Here is a 19,281-nt window from a genome sequence, read left to right on the forward strand (position 1 = left end):
CTTTACTCGGTTGTTTGTGATCTAATAATTTCAAAACATTATTTTATAACCAGAAACACCAAAAAGTCATAAAAATGCTGTTGTCATTCTACAATATATGCAACATAAAGCTCTGAAATCACATCTCCGATGGATGAAACAAGAGGATATTTATAAGTCAGAATGTTGAGCATTATTATCAGGGATTATATTGGCCATTCCAGAAGAATTGACAGGTCTATATCAAGTCTCACAGCAAGTGTCACACTTACCTTAAAAGCAGGTCGTCCTATTGATATTGGACTGTGGTGATCTCGTATTGTCTATGTGCGAGAGGATGTTCTCTATCCGAAGCTCGCACATCTCTAATCCTGAGCCAGACCCCTGGAGATATGAGTTGTAACATTCTTTGATGGATGCAGGACTTGAGCTGTCCGGAATGGCAGAAAAATCAATAATAAATTAGATCTTTATTAAATATGCATTTGCAAGGCGCATACTTCATTTAATGTTGCTCTGTGTTTGATTTCTGAAGAGATGTTGATGTTTCTGTGTCAAGGCTAGATCATAATGTCGAGATGGATATTTTCTGATGAAGTTTATTTTATGTAGATATCCATATTTAAATATCTTCAATCATGCAACCAAATCCTGTCATCATTTACTCACTCATTTCATTCCTGTATGACTTTCTTTTTTCTGTGGAACACAAAATGAATTCTGAAGAATGTTTTTTCTTCAGTTGATGGGATCCGATGTCATTTAGGACCTCAGTGACTTTATTGTATAGACATGTTACAGAGAAGAAAGTGTCACATGGGTCTGAAAAATATGATGTACATGATGACAGTATTCTCATATTTTTATTCCCTGTATTTTCCATTTAAATAAGATTTCAGAATGTTTTTCACATTGTAGATGTTTATTCAAATTAATGTCAATCCGAGCCTTTTAAATATTAATATTTATTGCTGAAGAGAGCAGCGCACTGGATTTTGGGGAGGCTGAGGACCTTATTTTAGTGTACTATGAGCTTGGCTATTACAGGACAGACTGTAGTTTGTGATTTGGGGTTGTTTAATGCAGTCTAAAGAGCTGAGGGTTAAAATTGCTTGTTTATATATGAATGAACCTGATATATTTTAATCATAAATACATGTTAATTGCTTTGATATGTCTCCAAATATATCCGTTTTTTAGCATCATCATGTCTAAAAGTAGAAAAACAAAAAATTTAATACAGGTTAAATGCATTCCTTGGCACTGCAAACTCATTGAGAAGCTCAAATGGTGTAATCCCTTGCCCGTTGCATTTTGCTCTTGTGCTCAAAATATTAAACGACTTTCTGTGCCTGAACCTGACAGAAAGAATTATAGGCAGTGAAAATTGAGAGTGTGACCACTCATACGGACTCTCGCTAGCAAACAACAACCTCTCACGACAGTCATAAGACCAAGGTGAGAAGGAGGAGGAGGACAGGGTGTTATTTTTAACTCGTATGGAGTCTTTTTTTTTTTTTTTTCTTTGTCAATGCCAGCAGCCAGAGCACACAGGCAGATGCTGTATAGAGATGGGCGGCTAAGCCCGGGATCAGGAGACAGGCGATTAACCCAAAGGCAAGCGCTTAAGACTTCAAAGTGCAAACAGCTACGGCTCTAGAGTCAGGCACTGTTCCGGGGACAGAGGTTGGGAGGGGGGGAACAGTTGCTGTGTGCCCGAGTCGGGTGGGTTGCGCCAGGGGTCATTGTTTGAGACCCCTTGCCACCTTCAGGACTGTGTACATGTTGCTGGCACATCAGTAGAAAGTAGGGCTCCATGATATATCGGAATAAAATTGATATCGCGATATAGCTCAAATCGTGCAGACTGCAATTTAATTTAATAAATATATGCGCTACTGACTCCAGAGTGGCTCATCCACATCCCATGATGCAGTGCTTCATCGGTACACGAGCTGCCCGTGTGCAAAGTTTCACTTTTTTGAGTTATTTCAACGAAAATATATCAAATGTGAAGTGTCACGCAGGGAATTGTGGGAATGTCAATTTACGGTTTTTCACTGTAAATTTTACAATGAATTGTTATTTTTCACTTCCAAAAACTGTGAATTTAACGGTATTTTACCGTAAAATTACATTAAATGTACCATTAGATCTATTACAGTTATTCACCGTATATAGTACGGAAACTTTCTGTAAACCAATTGACAGTTTTTCACCGCAGCATTTTTACAGTCTTTTACTGCTAAAATCACGGTCATTTTTTACAGTGTACAATATCACAGTCTCTTTCTTATTTTGTTTAATATATTATTTAATTTTGATCACAAATAAAAAAAATCACAAATATTATTAATATTTTATACTGAATTGTTCAAAAATAGTGGGAATGCGACCAATGCAAACTCGAGTGGAGAGATATTTTATTAAAACTGTTCCTTTTATGGTTACTGAAAGAGGTTTGTGTAAAATAAAATAAAAAGTCTAAACTAAAAAGTCTTCAGAAATAATAAAATAATAATAAAAAAAATCATGGGTTTCCAGCTTTTTAAATCATTTTTATCTTGCATTTCTTCATATTGCAATATATATAGCAGAACAAGTAAATATTGTAATGTTAGTTTTTTCCAGTTTTGTGCAGCCCTAGTTGAAAGAGTTTAGAGGAAGTTTGAACTGCTTTTTTCAGTGGCAGAACGTTTTTTCAATGTGCAGCCGGATACGAAGACTCCTGGGGCTTCATCTGCCCGTTCAGCAAAAACCCACACAGAATGAGACTGTATCCTTTGATTAATTTGTTCTAGTCTCAGATGCTGCTCTCATTATTTTATTATTATTTTATTTTTTTGTTGTTGCAGCAATAGAACAAAGTAACACAGTCTGCATAAGGAGTACATACATGTCCTTCATGGCTGACCAATCTTTCATTGCCCATTACCCACAACCCCCTGCAGCATCCTCCCGACAATTCATCAAAGGCTTCTAGTCCCAGATGACTGGTGGCGCAGCAGCAGCAGGCGTCTCTCTCTCTCTCTCTTTCTCTCTCTCTCTGTCTTGCACTCTTTATTTCTCCGTCTCAGCCTCCTCTTCCGCTCACTCTTTTATAGATAGATGGAGCGGGCTCTAGCTCAGCACTTGGATGCATTCAGTGAAATTAACCTGCATATGTGTTGACGCTGCTTGATTCCTACCCAACAAGCTCGATTCTCTCAGCACTTCTCCTGCCAAATGCCATCATAGCAAATGATGGCATCATAAAGAAAGAGGCGGAGAGGAAGAGGAAGGAGCTGGATGTGCTAAAAGTAGCAACAAATGCCACTTAATTATGCTAATAGTTATTTTGAAAAGAATCTATCATCTGTGTCATATTGTGGATATTTAGTGTACACGTAAGAGTGTTGGTAATAATATTTTTTTTATAGATAGATATATATTGATTGGATAAAGTAATTAAACATTTATTTTCAGATATATTTTCTTTAAATTTAAGCATTTTGTATGCATCTCATAAGCATAAAACAACACTTTTATTCAGCAAGGTCAGTATATTGACAGTAAAGACATTTATAATGTTACAAAAGATTTAGAATTCACAGTATTTTTAGTGAGCATATTCAAAAACATAAAAAAACAACATTTAAACAGTATATATACATATATATATATATATATATATATATATATATATATATATATATATATATATATATTAAAAGTTTTTATTAAATAAATATACTGTATGTATACTATTAATTAATATTAATCAATATTTATTAATTAATAGTATACATACAGTATATTTATTTAATAAAAACTTTTAATATATGAACATTTGTAGTCAAGATCTGGAGTTTGGAGGTGAAATTATTATTATTATTACTACACAAAATTATTTTCATGATTAGTTATCACAACATTTTTTCTTTTGTCAAATCAGCTTATAATAATAATTAATGTGGCTCAGATAACACAATATTTTGAGTTTCTGTTGATTAAACCAATCGCCTTCATTGCAGTAACTCAAATTTTTAAAATCAGTGAACTCAAAATTTAAGGCAACCAGGTAACTTACGTTTTTAAGTTAAACCAACAATTCTTTTTTACAGTGCATGAATTCAAAATTGCCTGGCAAAAAGTTTTAGGATTTTGAAAAGTGACAAAAGAAACATTGTGATGTAAAAGCAAAAATAAATGGATGCTGCACATTGGTGGTGGTTGAGGAGATTCCCCCTTACATATGTAAATCGCTTTGAGTACCCAGAAAAGTGCTATATAGTAAGGAATTATTATTATTATTAAATATTGCAGATTCAGATTTGGGGGTCACTAAACAATTAGTGACATTATGTGAACTCCCTTACACAAAAGGTCACAATTTTAATAGATAATGTAAAAAATAAAAAAAAAATAAAAAAATGTTTTTTTTTTTTTTTTCACTTTTAGACTGCACTGTATATGTTGTGATCAATCACAGTTCATCTCTGGTGCCAAAAACAATCCAGTGTCCAATGCATTAAACAATAATCATGAATATGATTAATTTGCTCAAAATGCTCCCTATACAAGGTTCTGTTTATTCTAGCAAGATAAAAGGTGAATGTAGGAGTCCATGAAATTTCCTGTCGGCAGTTTTTCATTTCTATGCTAATTCAGTTGAGCTGAATGAGAGTTCGAGCTACAGTGGCAAGGCTAAACAGCCTCTGTAAAGACATGTCTGTGGGCAGCGAGCTTCAGCAGACCTTGAGGCAAAGAGTGAAAAGAACGAAGAGACTCACAAAAGAAACAAACGTAAAGGCTGAGCCGATCACCACCCCTCCCCAACCTCTCTCTCTCCTTTTCTGTAGTCTCTCCTTCGCTTTGTTCCTATATACACACACACACACACACATACAAAAACACGCCCCCACAGACACACATCCTTCTTCACTCACATCTACCCGCTCCTCTCGTCTCCCCTTTTTACAATTTTCATCTCTCTATCTGTCATTTTGACAGTGCAGATATTCTGAATCCAGCATTGTCAAAGCATTCTCGGAGGGCTGGAGCTTTTCATTATACAGAGTAATTAACTGTCAAAGCGAACACCACACCGCATATTTTGTTTTCTCTCAATGCTACAGTGCATAGATATATCCGGCAATGATCAAAGAGATCAAGCGCTAATTTGTCGGTTAAATTAATAAGTGAATATGTCAAGTTCTACAAATGAAATACAGAAAGTGTGTGATGTTTTCGTACAGAATTGTTTGTAGTATATGAGCATATGCACTAGTATGGTACAAGTAGCTGGTGGTTTTAAGTGAATGGTTGCGAGAATATAAGGTGGGGGGTGGAAGGGTGGTTGGTTGGTTGCTATGCATCATTCCGACTCCCTTTCAGTCCCTCTTGAATGCTGGAGTTGAGTTTCCATGGAAACACTGACCCCTGGGAGTCGATGCTTTTCAGGAGGAGCCTCTTTTTACCTAGTGATTCACTGCTCAGGAAGTGCAAGAACAAAACACACAAGCATCTTTATATTTATCTTCTAATACAAAATTTTCTGGGCTCATCAGTGCTGCAGCATTTTCCTATTTTTGTAATGTTCATTTCTATAATAATATTACATTAATATTTCTATTTGCTATCCGTAAATTGCATATATATACTTTTTGTTTGTTTTGCATATCAGATAAAGCAGTCAATTTAGTATTATTAATGTACTATTATAGTATTGATTCTTATTTTGAATTAGCTTTTATTTAAAATAAATATGTATTTTTGTCATTTTTAAAAAAAAAATATATTTTATATCCTTATTTATCCCAGTTTTAGTTTTTTTTTTAGTTTTAGTTTATTAGTTTTTAGTAATTTTAGTGCTTCAACTTAAACTTATTTAATTCATTTAGCTGCAACATTTCTAATCAGCTAAGTCTTATCTAATATTTATTTATTTTATTTATAATGTTTTATCAAATTTTTTTTTTTATTTTATTTCAGCTTATTTTAATTAGTGAAAATTATTTTTAATAGTTTTAGTTAACAATACCAACACTCAGATAAACATTTTTTTTTAAAGATTTGTTGTATTTTAATGTGACATTTTGCAGACAAAAGTGAAAGAATTGTTTGGGGGGTTTTTTTTGAAAAAATTATAGATTTGGCTCATTGTCTCAAACTATAATTTCTTTATAACTATTTTAAACCAAATGTTTTTAATTCTTTTATACTATTTTATTGTTTTTGCAGTTAACAGCACCTAAAATATATTGAACTATGAATCATGATGCTATTTGTACTGCCAACTGCCAACATTGAAACAAATTCAGATATTTGTAGGCAAGAAATCCGAAATAATTTTAATGAACATTTATCAACTGTGCTTTTAGCAACATTTTAACAAGATCAGTATGTTCTGTGTAAAGCTTTGGTAAAAAAGTACCAGTGTGAGTCACTGCTTGATCAGAGGAACAAGCCTTTCTAAGTTAGGGAAGAAACCATGGTAACCACTGTTTACACTCCCCCCATTATAGAGGAAATTGTTTTCGTAGACATTGTCAAAAACATACTCAGAGAGAACATTACGTTGCTGTTGCACTAAATTACAAGATTATGCTCAGATGTCTTGATTTATGCTTTAATGATACAGCAATTGATGAAATGGCAACTTGAAGCAAAGTAATTACTGTAAAGTTTAAAATCCAGGCTTTGGCTTAAACACATACAAGTGCAGTTGCCACAAAAGTAGTTGTTTGTGTTCAAAGACATTGGTTGTGCTGCAACTAATGGGCTCCCAGCGGATTTTTTTTTATTTTTTTTTACACTTTTTACTTTTAAATCCCAAAACTGAGAAATGGCACTTGCTAGACTGGCATAAGTGTACTAGTTTCACTAGAGTGACTCATAAACTAACACAGGCCTCTTATGCTTATGTTTCCTTCAGGCAAAGCTGATAGTGCCCAACAGTACAGCAGGGCTGATCATCGGTAAGGGCGGAGCCACAGTGAAGGCCGTCATGGAGCAGTCCGGTGCCTGGGTCCAGCTCTCACAGAAACCTGAAGGTATCAACCTGCAGGAGCGCGTCGTCACCATCAGCGGGGAGCCCGAGCAGAACCGTAAGGCTGTCGAGATCATTGTGCAGAAGATCCAGGAGGACCCACAGAGCAGCAGCTGTCTGAACATCAGCTACTCCAACATCTCCGGCCCCGTGGCCAACTCCAACCCCACTGGTTCTCCGTACGCCAACTCAGCTGAGGTGATGCCGGCTGCTGCCGCGGCAGCGGCGGCCACAGCCTCCAGTCTCCTGGGGCAGGCCAGTCTGGCTGGAGTGGGTGCTTTCCCCACCACCATGTCCAGCTTCTCAGGGAATGACCTGCTGGCTATCACGTCCGCACTAAACACGTTAGCCAGCTACGGATACAATACCAACTCCCTGGGTCTAGGGCTCAACCCTGCAGCGGCCTCAGGAGTCCTCGCCGCCGTAGCTGCAAGCGCTAACCCTGCTGCAGCCGCAGCCGCCAACCTGCTAGCCTCATACGCCAATGACGCGTCCACCAGCGCCGGCCACCCAGCAACCAGCCTGGGAGGTTTCACGCTAGGTTCGCTCGCCGCCGCCACCGGAGCCACCAACGGCTACCTGAGTGCCGCTTCTCCGCTGGTGGCGAGCTCCCTACTGGCCACCGAGAAGCTGACAGAGGGGGCCAAAGATGTGGTGGAGATTGCAGTGCCGGAGAACTTGGTGGGCGCCATTTTGGGGAAGGGAGGCAAAACGCTTGTGGAGTACCAAGAACTGACGGGAGCCCGCATTCAGATCTCTAAAAAAGGAGAGTTTGTTCCTGGCACCAGAAACCGTAAAGTTACCATTACCGGATCGCCAGCCGCTACACAGGCAGCCCAATATCTTATCAGCCAGCGAATCACATACGAGCAGGGTGTGAGGGCCACCAATCCGCAGAAGGTGGGCTAAAAACAGGGAGTATGAAAAAAGGAGAGAGAAAGAGTGGGGGATGGGGAAGATACAGAGAAAGATGGAGGGCGCGAATAACGACGAAAATCAGCCACACTGTTTGTGGGGAAAAATCTCAGTATTAAAAAAAAACAGAGGAAAAATTCCTCTCCAAGTGGAAAATCTGAAAAAGAAAAATGTGTAAAATGTAAATATGGGTTTATTTCTTAAGTTTGAATCTTTTTGGAATTTTTATTGGTTGATTTTGTTTTGTTTTTCTTTTTGTTTTTTGTTTTTTGTTTTTTTGTGCATTTTCCTGGACAGCAGTGAATGGCATTTCAACCTGGCATGCTGCCGCGCTGCAGTTCCCAGCAGGTGGGCAAGGTGGTCGGATGGGGGACAATGGGGTGGAGCAATCCCAGGAATCAGCCCTTTCCCCACCCCCATCCCCTCCTAGCTGACAGATTTTTGTTCTTTATTTTTAGTCTTTAGTTTAACTCCCACCCTTTCGCCCATGCCTCCTCTTTAAGAGGGTTTGAGACTGATTATATATCCCCCCCAGTCTGTGACACCCCATACCCCACCCCAGCCCCCCTCGCCCCAGCCCTCACGATCCCAGCCGGCCTGACCCTGCCCCATGCCGGGCAGGATAGGGCAGGGGATGCGAGGCTGCAGCAGGGTCTCAGCGTCACTAGACATTGACCTGGGGTTCCAGTTCGACCAGGTGCATTGCCACTACAGATGTTGTTAGCATAAGGGAAGCTTGTAGATCATGTTGCGGACATAGGCCAGGACGCAAAATGCACCTGAATCTTTCGTACCAGAGCTCCTAGAGTTTGTGGCATTTCTCTATGGGATTCGAGGTCTGGTGTTTATACAAATACTATTATCATTATTATTATTACTACTACTATTATTATTATTATTACAAATTATCATCACCATCAACGTTATTTATTAATATGATTTCACCCATAAGAACTGAGGTATTTCCTTTTTTTGTTTTTCTTAATCTGTGAATTCAGGTTGACATGAATGTAAAGACAATATTTTGGATTTAGTTTTTTATTTAAGTAGATTGAATCGTGTGTCCATGTAATATATGTCTTATTTAACGTCCAGTGATAACTGCACCGTCGGCACCAACAGAGAGAATAGGGGCAGATGTACTGTACAGTGATATTAATACAAAAAACACACACACAAACACACACCCTCAGCAAACTATTACCAGATTTAAATGCTGAAAATGCAACTAAACATACGCAGACTTGAAATCACAGTGGGACAAGACAATTTATTCACATATCTACTGAATGAGAATGTAGGTCTTTGCACAAGTCCAAGGGAGTGTATCAGAAAATGACTTTATATGAAAGCCAATCTCTTTCTGTAACGTCCCAAAACATATCCCCGTCTTTACTCTATGCTGCCCTTCTGCAGTGCGAGACATTGTGCACTTTGAGCCGCTGCAGTTGAATATCTGCGCAAATGTGCTGGAAAATTTGCGTAGTTATTCCTTATCAAATCAGAAATTGGCCCTCAGAGCTCTGAGGCGTTTCATGAACACATACTACTGAACGACTACGAACAAATTCTGATCGGCACAGGTTGCTTAGTAACATGGTCTGCACTGGAAGTCCCTGGTTGTCTGCTCTATTGTGGCTAATATGATAGCCACCACATTTTTTTAATATGCGTATCGAGTAACCAGTTCCAACCTGGTTCTGGTTGCATTATACCGAACAGGCTTGCCCATGTGAAGATCTTCCTGTGCAGGTCAGAACTACCCATGTGCGACGTATGTGCTGCTAATAAGGTCCTGTTTTCTTTTTGTTTTGAATCTGAGTACACTGAATTTCGTCTTAATGCACTGTGAAGTGTGGAGGCCGTGATGGAAGGCCAAAAAAAGTCAGGGTTTCTATATCGTTATCGTATTGATGCATCACCATGATGGAATGTACTCATGTGGAACGTCTCATTTTTATAACAGCCTCCATGGAGTCAATGTATCGCTCACCGTACACTCTTAAAAATAAAGTTCCGAAAAGGGGGCTTTCGCATCGATGCCATGGAAGAACCGTTTTTGGTTCCTTGAAGAACCTTTCATTGAGCAGTTCTTAACAGAACCATTTTTTTCCTTGACGTGAAGAACATTTTAATCACCTAAAGAACCTTTTGCCACCGTAAAGAACCTTTTGTACGATGGAAATGTTCCATGGAAGATAAAGGTTCTTTATAGAACCATCAATGCCAATAAAGAACCTTTATTTTTAAGAGTGTAGGGCGGAAAGGAAGCCTGGATGGTTTGTTAGGTTGAGGTCAGACTCTTCTGAGCAGTTTTTTGGCATCATGTTGCAGTATCCAACCTTAACTTTCCAAGTGTGCACTAACTAACCGCCAGCCTACCGTGTATATTTATCGTGAAGGGGCAGAGGATGGTATATTTTGTATGTTTAAACTATGTGTCCTCCAAATCTATTCTGTGTCTAAACAACATATTGATTCTTTACCGGCTGGAATGAGCTTAAAAATACCAAACTGTTCCTCATTACCCACAAGACTTGTACACGTTAGCACAGAGAGCATTTCCCAAAGAAGAATCAGACCAACAGAGAAAGACAGAACTGTGCTCTCTCTCCCCCTGACTAAAATTATGATTCTTTCCTCTCCTTTGCTATTGGAGCACCAGGGAGAGTAAATCTGAACCAATTGGTAAGGAGGCTTCTTTATTCTCATCTAAAAACCATCACCTCCCCTCACCTCTTCTCAACCCCCCTTTTTACCTTTGTGCACCCCCATTCTGACACATCAACCCAGAGACCCTCTTTTCTCTCACATCTCTCCATGGGTGGCGATGTCTGGTGTAACAGTGCATGTCTGCTTGCCCTTTCACGAAACTGACTATGGGAAAGGGACGACGCGCCTACAGTTTAGAACTAGAAGCTTGCCGTAGATCATGTTCGAGCACATCACACCTTCAAAAAGGGACTTACTATGAGCCATCGATGTGTTTGTATGGTGTGCATGTGTGTGTAAATGCGTGTAAAGTTGACAAGTTATAGTATGGACAGATATGAATTTGTCAAGCAGTTGTGCCCTAGGTGAGGAGGTCTAACAAGCGTTTGAAACAGCAACGACCCCAAGTACTCGGAAAGATAGTTGAACGTTTTTGAGGTGCAATGAGCATTTCTTTTTTTAAATGAAGGGACACAATAGTTCAGACTTGAAGATCGAGACGAGGAAGCGATGGCAATCGAGCGCCTCCGCATTTTAGAGTGCATCTGTGCATTCGGTTTTATCCATGATGCAGTACTTCATCAGACACTTCAGAGCTTGTTCAGAGCTTGGTAGAGCCCCCAGATTAATTTTTATGTTAAGAAACGTTACATGAACTTTCGATTTGATTAAGACACACAAAAAGCAAGATATTACTGTGACAATTCAATGTGAAAACTATAAAAAGGTGCCAACATAGTGTCAAGGAGCAGCTTTCTGTTTTGTTGTTTTTGTATTCAGTACTGAAAGTACATATGGGGGTTTCTGTTTGTTTTTTTGTTGTTGTTTTTTTTTTTTGTAACTGGGAAAATAGAACAAATGTGATGAGTACTGAAAGCAATATACGTAGTAGCATGTCGTCATGTCTTGTCCTTTTATTCTGTCTGTGTAGGAGCTTTGGATTTACCTAGATGTTGAGTAGATTTGCATATACTATTTTTTAAGTTGTGAAGATGCTGCTATTGAATAAGTGATGTACTAAAATTTAAGATTAAAAACATATCTGGTCAGTCATTTAGCAGGATGTGGTAGTTGTAAGAGGTGTAACTAAATGCTACATTGATAATGAAATAATTGCTATATCAATGGATTAAATAAACCTGTGCCAAAATAGATCTTTACAGATTTAAATGTGATTTAAACACCATTAGTTAAGAGCAGACATACTTTTGTAATTTAAAAAAAGAAAAAAAAATGTGAAAAGTGCCAAACAAGCCACAGTTAAGATATAACTAGTGGAGGTAAAGTGACTAGAGAAGCAAAAAATAGACATTAGCACTATAAGGTTGAGAGTTTTCTGCCCCCTTAAAACTAACTAGTCCTTGTTAAAAAGAAGGGATGGATTCATCTCATAGGCCAAACAAAAGCAGGGTGCCATGTGGCCATTAACACGCATCCCCGGGGCTAGAAGACTGCCGAGTTAGCTTAGCATGGTTAAAGTTTTATAAGTTATCAGCATTCTTAAGTCAGCCTTTTATAGTTCTGAAAATGTATTTTGTGAAGATAGATGTTATCTTTTTTGCACGTTGATATTTGCATGATACCAAGTGAAGCGTGGATTTAAAAAAAAAAAGTGAAGACAAAAAAATCATACAAAAAAAACAAACAAAAAAAACAATTAGGCAATGTGCATTCATTTTGAGGACAAATCTTTGCATGGCAACAACAGTTTGAGCTATTAAATTAGCTTTTTCACATTTTTAACTTATTCTTTTTTAGTTTTGCTAAGACCAAGCTGGAGTTTTGTTGTCCTGTGAAAACTAGGCCACAGAAAACCAAAATCATTCATAGCCATGGTCATATCCAGCGTCATAATAAGAGCACTCATTTTGTACAGACTTATCAATGTTTTGTGATAATTTATAAGAAAAACAATGGGAAAAGTTGGAAACGGAGGGTTAATTTAGTGACATTAACATTCAGACATGGTCGTGAATGTATCCACCACTACATAAGTTTGCATATCACTCTTTCGATCATGATTTTAGGGCTTGTGTTTGCTGTGTCAGTACTAACAACATCATTAGGCTTCTGTTCTTTAGCTTGTTCTGCCATCACTGCACATAAAGCTTGACCCATTATCACGAGAATATGCACTTTATAATTCTCTTACGCTTCACGCCACCCCAGATAAGAACAGCCCTGTTTCCGATTGAGAGCAAATGCAATGACACCGCTAAACTGCTTGAATCCTTTACCTCAGATTTCCACGAATAAAGGAAAGGGACGGGACTTTCCGATGACGTCACAATGCAATGATTGCGGCACTACTGTTTGCATGAGAAAGGATTGGCCAGATATTCGAAGCTGACCAAAAAAACGACAGAATAGTTTTTACAGAAATTGGAAATGTTGTTATTTTGACAGTGTTTTTTATGAGTAATATTAATGCTAATAAGTGCCAAAAAGGGCATGTCTGATATATCATGAATATTGTTTTGTTTTTTCCTCTCTCTTTCTCTTTAAGGCCATCAAAATTGCACTGTGCTTAGTCATGGTTGCTTTTTAAGCTACGTTTCTGTGCGCAGTTGTGTTTTTGTGCATGCGTTTAGCAGTTTCGCGCCCATGTTTCTCTCCCAGGTCACTGGGATTGTCACACGCGGTCAAGTCGAGATGAATGCAAACTTATGGTTTAGCTGATGTCGAGAAGGTCATTGCTTTTATGTGGGCGCATGGCTAGAGCTCGTCGCTCTTCCCAAACCCCACACGCCCCCCAAGTCCAACCCCACCCCCACCCCGGCCCCCCACCCCCCACGCCATCAGAAGACGACAACCCGGGGTCACTTTTGAGCTCGTACCCATTGAAGCACCAGCAATGTTAGAATACATTTGTCATATCACTGTTCTGTTCTCTTTTTTATTTTCCTGTTTTTATTTGTACGACACTCTCTAACCTAGACCAAGTATAACAAAAATGTCATTCATATGTATCCTGTTTACTCTCCCTTTTTCTCCCTTTTGCACTTTCACTGCTCCCCTTTTTTCCAACCACTCCCCACTCTTCTGCCGACCTCCCCCTCACACCCTCCCAGACTTTCTCCTGAGTGCCAAACAAAAACAGTACCATTCCAAACTTTTTGAGTTCTCTTGTATGTTGGACATCCATTGGACGCACCCATGAAGCCAGCATGTTTCTCCATAACATGATGTCAGTCATGACGCCTCAACATTACCCAAAAAGCGAGCAGTAAAAGCAAGACCTGGATTAACACGGTAAAAACACGGCTGGCTACCTCTCATAAACTGCTTTTCCTAATTCTCTGTCATCTCTTCAACCTCCAGGACATCACTGATTGTGTGCCATAATGTTGGGGGCACTGTCACTCTCCTCACCCCCGAGTCTCTCCATTTGATTTTCTCAATGGAAAACATTAAGCGCAAGCAAAGAAAAAAAAAAATCCATTTTAATGGCAGGTTTCTTTTTGTTCCTTTAACATAAAACATGCTCAAAAAAGCTGAGGAGTGTGTAAACATCAGCCGTGCAGCCATCTTCTGTCTTCTGAACTTTGAACTTCTCACCCCTCATGAACTTTATTGACCTTCTTCCTCCCCTTCTATGTTCATCAAATGTTTGGACTTAAAATCTCCATTCCATCTCCAAACCTTTTTGAGACTGTGCAATTCTAGTTGAGATGATTGGATTTATTTTTCCTTCTTTTTTTTTTTTTTTTAAGTCATCATTGGGGACGAAAAATAATAATAATAAAAAAGACACACGTACACAAACATCAGTAAGATCCAAACTGTTTCCTCCACGATTTCATTATTTTCTCTCATTGTAAATATCTGTCAGATTTGGTTGAACTGTAACCAGAAACAACGTGTTCATCGTAATGGGGCTGGCAGCATAAAATCGCTTTTGTGGAGTGCGATGTGAAGTTAAACTAAAGCAGCTCCTTTTTAGAAGAGCGTCAAGAAATTGCTCGAATGATTTAGTACTGTTGAAGATGGTCATAGAGCCACATACGCAGTGCTGAGACTGAAATCTGGATGAGGCCCCTCCAAATAATGCATAATCACCACTAACTAGACGCTAAACTAGATTAAGGTTAGCTTGAACTGACTAATCTCATTGTACATATCAGACGTGTCGAGTGTAAATTGTGATACGTGTTGATTAGGTGTCTTGACCATTGCAGCATCTGTTCACGAGACGAAGATGTTTCCCTGTGATGCCGAACGATCATTTTCATGCGTCTCAACCATGCTTGAGCTCCACATCTAATGTTTCTATGCTGCCAGCTTTGTTTTCTGATAACCCTTCATGAGCTTATTTATTTTCAAACTACTATACATTATTAATAAATGGCATCAAGAAACTAGACAAAAGGGAATGACTGGAAAGATGAATTACTGTTTTGTTTTTAGTATTTTAGTGTTTTTAACATCATCCATTAACTGACTTAAAAAAAGTATTAAATATTTAATGTAACTGTAGCATTGTGTTTGTACAAAAAATAGTGAGTTGTGTTTCTTGACTTGTGGATTACCAGTGAAGTCAGCAATTTAGTGCTAATATCTATTAAGTCGTTCCTTTTCTTTTTCTCTTTTCTTTTTTATTTAAGGGTTATTATTTTCCGACAGCAACAGCAGTCATTATAAATGTTCATTTTACCATCACCTGTCTTCTGTTGTCTTATTCTTCACCTCCCACTACACTCAGTTTCATCAAATAACACATTGCAAGTTCGTGCCTGAAACCATGTGCTCGGTCTTGGGGGAGGGGCCATGCTGCGTGAGTGATGCGAGCGAGCGAGTGAACGAGCGAATGCGACTGCTTGCGAGAGGCTTGGCCGGGTGGGTGTTATGTCTTCTGTCCACCTAAAGCTAAAACCTGTTGGGTTTCCATTTACCAATGGAACCTGCTGATGTTATAGCTGAATCCCATCATGTAAGCCTAGTTGATTTTGATCGTCCATAACTCCCCCTCCTCCGTTTGCCAACCACTTTCCACCACTACCTTTTCCCTCCCCCTCTTACGAGCCATTCCCTCGCCACGCACCTCCCACGCCATGTGATGTTCTCCATCGATAACATACTACTCGACCAGACCCACATTAACTCTGTTCTCATGCCTGCAAAGGAGGCGATTGCCAGTCAACTCACCCTCCACTCATGATCCGCCACCATCCCTTACCGGCTGCCGGGGCCAGGCCCAAATGACTAAAATAATAATGATTTAAAAAATGAGAAAAAGAAAAAAAAATACAGACAAGTGACTCTCAGGGTGTTTACGTAATCTACCTTACTCTGTGATCTCACAGAACCGCAACCCAGCTCTCCCTCAAGCTTTTTAAGGAACCCAAAGACAATTTACCATGTATGATTGCTTATCAAGTCTTCTTCAAGAAAACAAAACAACAACAACAGAATGATATGCACCCAATTAAAGGAGCAAGCAAAATGCTGTAATGTTTACAACCTTAATGAGACCAACGCTGTTGAAAGAATGTGTAGGAGTTCAAAGACAATTCTTTAATAATTACGTCCTTTCGAAGTGACTTCATTTTAATTGATCATTTCTATGTGATATGGAGTTATGTGTTAACTGAGGCATTTTGGAAACATTGCATGTTCCTCTTTTTTGCAATGACTTACATTTTTTTAAATGTCAGAATGGCTGGTACAGTGTAAAGTTAGAGCTACGTTTAGTTGCTAATAATAAACTACATTGATGTCAGTGTTCATCTCACATATCTTGGAGAAAGGTACCGGACTGTGGTCCGAAAAGAAAAGAAAAGAAAAGAAAAGAAGAAAAAAAAAACATGATTGCGTTACTGTATAGAATTTGTTCATATTTGTATATGGTGACAGTGAAATAAAGGATGTACTGGAAGTATCAGGGACACGTGGGTAGAGTTTGAAGGGCCACCGACTGTAAAGCTCACAGTCATGAGGTAAGTTACATGAGGGGGAAAGTATCAATTTTGTTTTTTACATTGACAGATTGACATATTTTATCTTTATTTAATACAGTATATGAATGAGAAATACAAGATATAGATGCTTTAATGGAACTGGCATCTACTCCTAAAAACAAAATTCAACATTTTAAAAAGTGAAATAAGCCTGATAATATAAAAATATTTTAGTATGGGTGTCTTGAGTGTGACTGATATGCAAATGAAGCATGTGTGATGTAATCCAATGTAATTTGCCATCACATGCTTGGTAAAGCAAAGCCACCGGTCGTTTTTCTCATAATGCATGTGGTTTCAGGATGGAGTCAATTCAAGATGATCTCAAAAACATGATAAAGTCTCTTGATCATTGTCATCCACCCACTTTTTCTGTGCACTAATTCATCCAACCTACAAAAACCACCTTCACCTTCCCAACATGTCTCCAAAGCCAACACCAGCTAAAAGCACCGTGGAAAATCCCAATATAGTCATCGGTCAGCGGGCTTGACCGGTCTTCATGTTGGCTTCCAGCACATTGATCTGTGGTGGAGACCCCAGGGAAATTAACATTCACCGCATGATTAAAACCTGTCTCACCAAACCAACCATAAACTAAAGAAGTATCTCCAGTGTTCAGACAAAACGGCTCAATTTAATTGTTATTTTTTAGTGGTGGTCTTTTAAACACAGCGTTCAATTCCGATAGGATGTTTTGCAAAAAAATTGAGGGATTGTTGGGGGATTTAAAAGTGTTTACAGGCAGCTTTGGTAAAAATCAAATGTAGGAATGATTCTGACGCCAGCCGTCACGCAGAAGTACTGATTTCACAATCTAGCCACAATCCCATGATATCTATATCTGCATTCATAACTCGGCCCAAAGCTCCGAGCTCCCTTTTAAACATGGAAACTGTCATGATGAATAATTAGGTCTTTCAAGTGAAATCATCTCTCCCTCTCTCTGTATCCACTGGGAATGGTGAGCTGGTGTAGCCGAAGCTCCATCATTTCAAATGTATCCAATCTCGCTAATTGTGCACCTTTACCAGCCTTAGGCCATGATTGATTTTCCCCGCTCCAGCTCGGTTCCTTCCCCTCACCTCAAACCCAACAGGCTTTTTCTCGTTTCAGCCCAGCTGTTCCAGAAAGCAAGCCTAATTGTTTCTGCCCCCCTTCTTTCCTCGGAGGGGGAGAGAGAGAGAGAGAGCAAGAAGCAGACAAGAATATGCTCTCAGCCCTCATAAATCCCTAGAGTTGGAAAGCAGACCTGTGGAACATGTGCAAAGATCTCCAGTCCTTAGTCCAGCACTTTTCAAGGGAGAACACGTATACTCTGTCCTGAGATCGCTTCGGTCTCTCTCAGCTATTTTTATTAAAATGGACTGTCTTCGGATTTACCTTGAATACTGTATGTGCATTTGTTGAACGATATCTGTCGCAAATTTTCAAGTCATATTAGTTCAAGTGACCCTAAAATGTATTTGGACATTTAAAACACACTTTAAAAAAAATAAAAAAATTATATATATATATATATATATATGTATGTATGTTTATATATATATGTGTATATATATATATATATATATATATATATATATATAAATACGTGCATCAAACAAAAACCATCAAACAAAATCAAGCTCATCTAGTCTACAATTTACAAAGTAAAAATGATATATTTAACTTATTTTATATATAAAATAAATATATATCAGTTAAATATATAATTATATATAATTAAATATGTAATTATCAGTTAAATAGTCTAGTCTATAATAGTCTATAATTTACAAAGTTAAATTATATATTTAACTGATAATATATATATATATATATATATATATATATATATATATATATATATATATATATATATATATATATATATATATATATATATATATATATAGATTTATAAAATAAGTTAAATATATAATTTAACTTTTTAAATTATAGACTAGATGAGCTTGATTTTGTTTGATATCTATCTATCTAGCTATAGTTATGCTAATACTAACCTATATAGTTTAAAAAGTTTAATAAAACAAAAGTAAAAAACTTTTGTGAAATGTATTTTTATATTTATCATACATTTTAATTATTATTTATCATAATTTGAACTGCTTAAGTGTCGAAATACTTTGTGGGGCCACTGTACATTGTTTATAGATTTGTATGACTTCAAAATGACTGAAGTACTATATTTCAACAGATGCATCATTATAAAATGCAATTCTGTGCAGAAAAAAAAGTTGAAGACTGAAAAAAATGGCAGAACATCTGTCACTACAAATGTGTAAGAGTAAATCATTTTGATTTGCAATCTGAGCAACAGCTTTCTGGCTGCAAATAGGCCTCAGGAATGCATGAGCCGTAGATCTAAACAAGCAGAGCTGTCCCTCTTGTTTCCTCAGCTTCACAACAGGTTTCTGTCTGTGTGGTGGTGCTGAAGTGAACAGCATGAATTCAGCAGGAAACCTGTACTTTTAATAGGGCTGACTCCTTAAAAACAGCTAGTATACAGAATCAGTCAGTGTGACGCAGTCTAATCAATTTAAAGCCAGTGCGTCTCGGATACATGAAGGCTTGTGCTGATACAGAGAGTAGCTGTCATGTCAAAGTGAGGTCTGGCCCACAGGAAGAGTATATAAAACAAAAGTCAGCAATCTGAGTCACAGCAGAATACCACTTTGTCCTCGT

At 38.1% G+C, this 19,281-nt stretch overlaps 1 protein-coding gene across 2 annotated transcripts in view; it reads left to right on the forward strand.

The window, feature by feature from the left end:
• Positions 1–18,068, forward strand: part of nova2 (NOVA alternative splicing regulator 2) — a 61,751-nt gene extending 43,683 nt beyond the window's left edge. For both annotated transcript variants that reach the window (XM_067365595.1, XM_067365596.1), the window contains one exon: positions 6,896–18,068. In XM_067365595.1, coding sequence (XP_067221696.1) covers positions 6,896–7,918 — 1,023 coding nt within the window. In that variant the 3' untranslated portion in view covers positions 7,919–18,068. The remainder of the gene's footprint in view (positions 1–6,895) is intronic.
• Positions 18,069–19,281: the final 1,213 nt, after the last annotated feature.

The sequence above is a fragment of the Chanodichthys erythropterus genome, chromosome 17, assembly GCF_024489055.1.
Source record: "Chanodichthys erythropterus isolate Z2021 chromosome 17, ASM2448905v1, whole genome shotgun sequence".
NCBI classification, from domain to species: Eukaryota; Metazoa; Chordata; class Actinopteri; order Cypriniformes; family Xenocyprididae; genus Chanodichthys; species Chanodichthys erythropterus.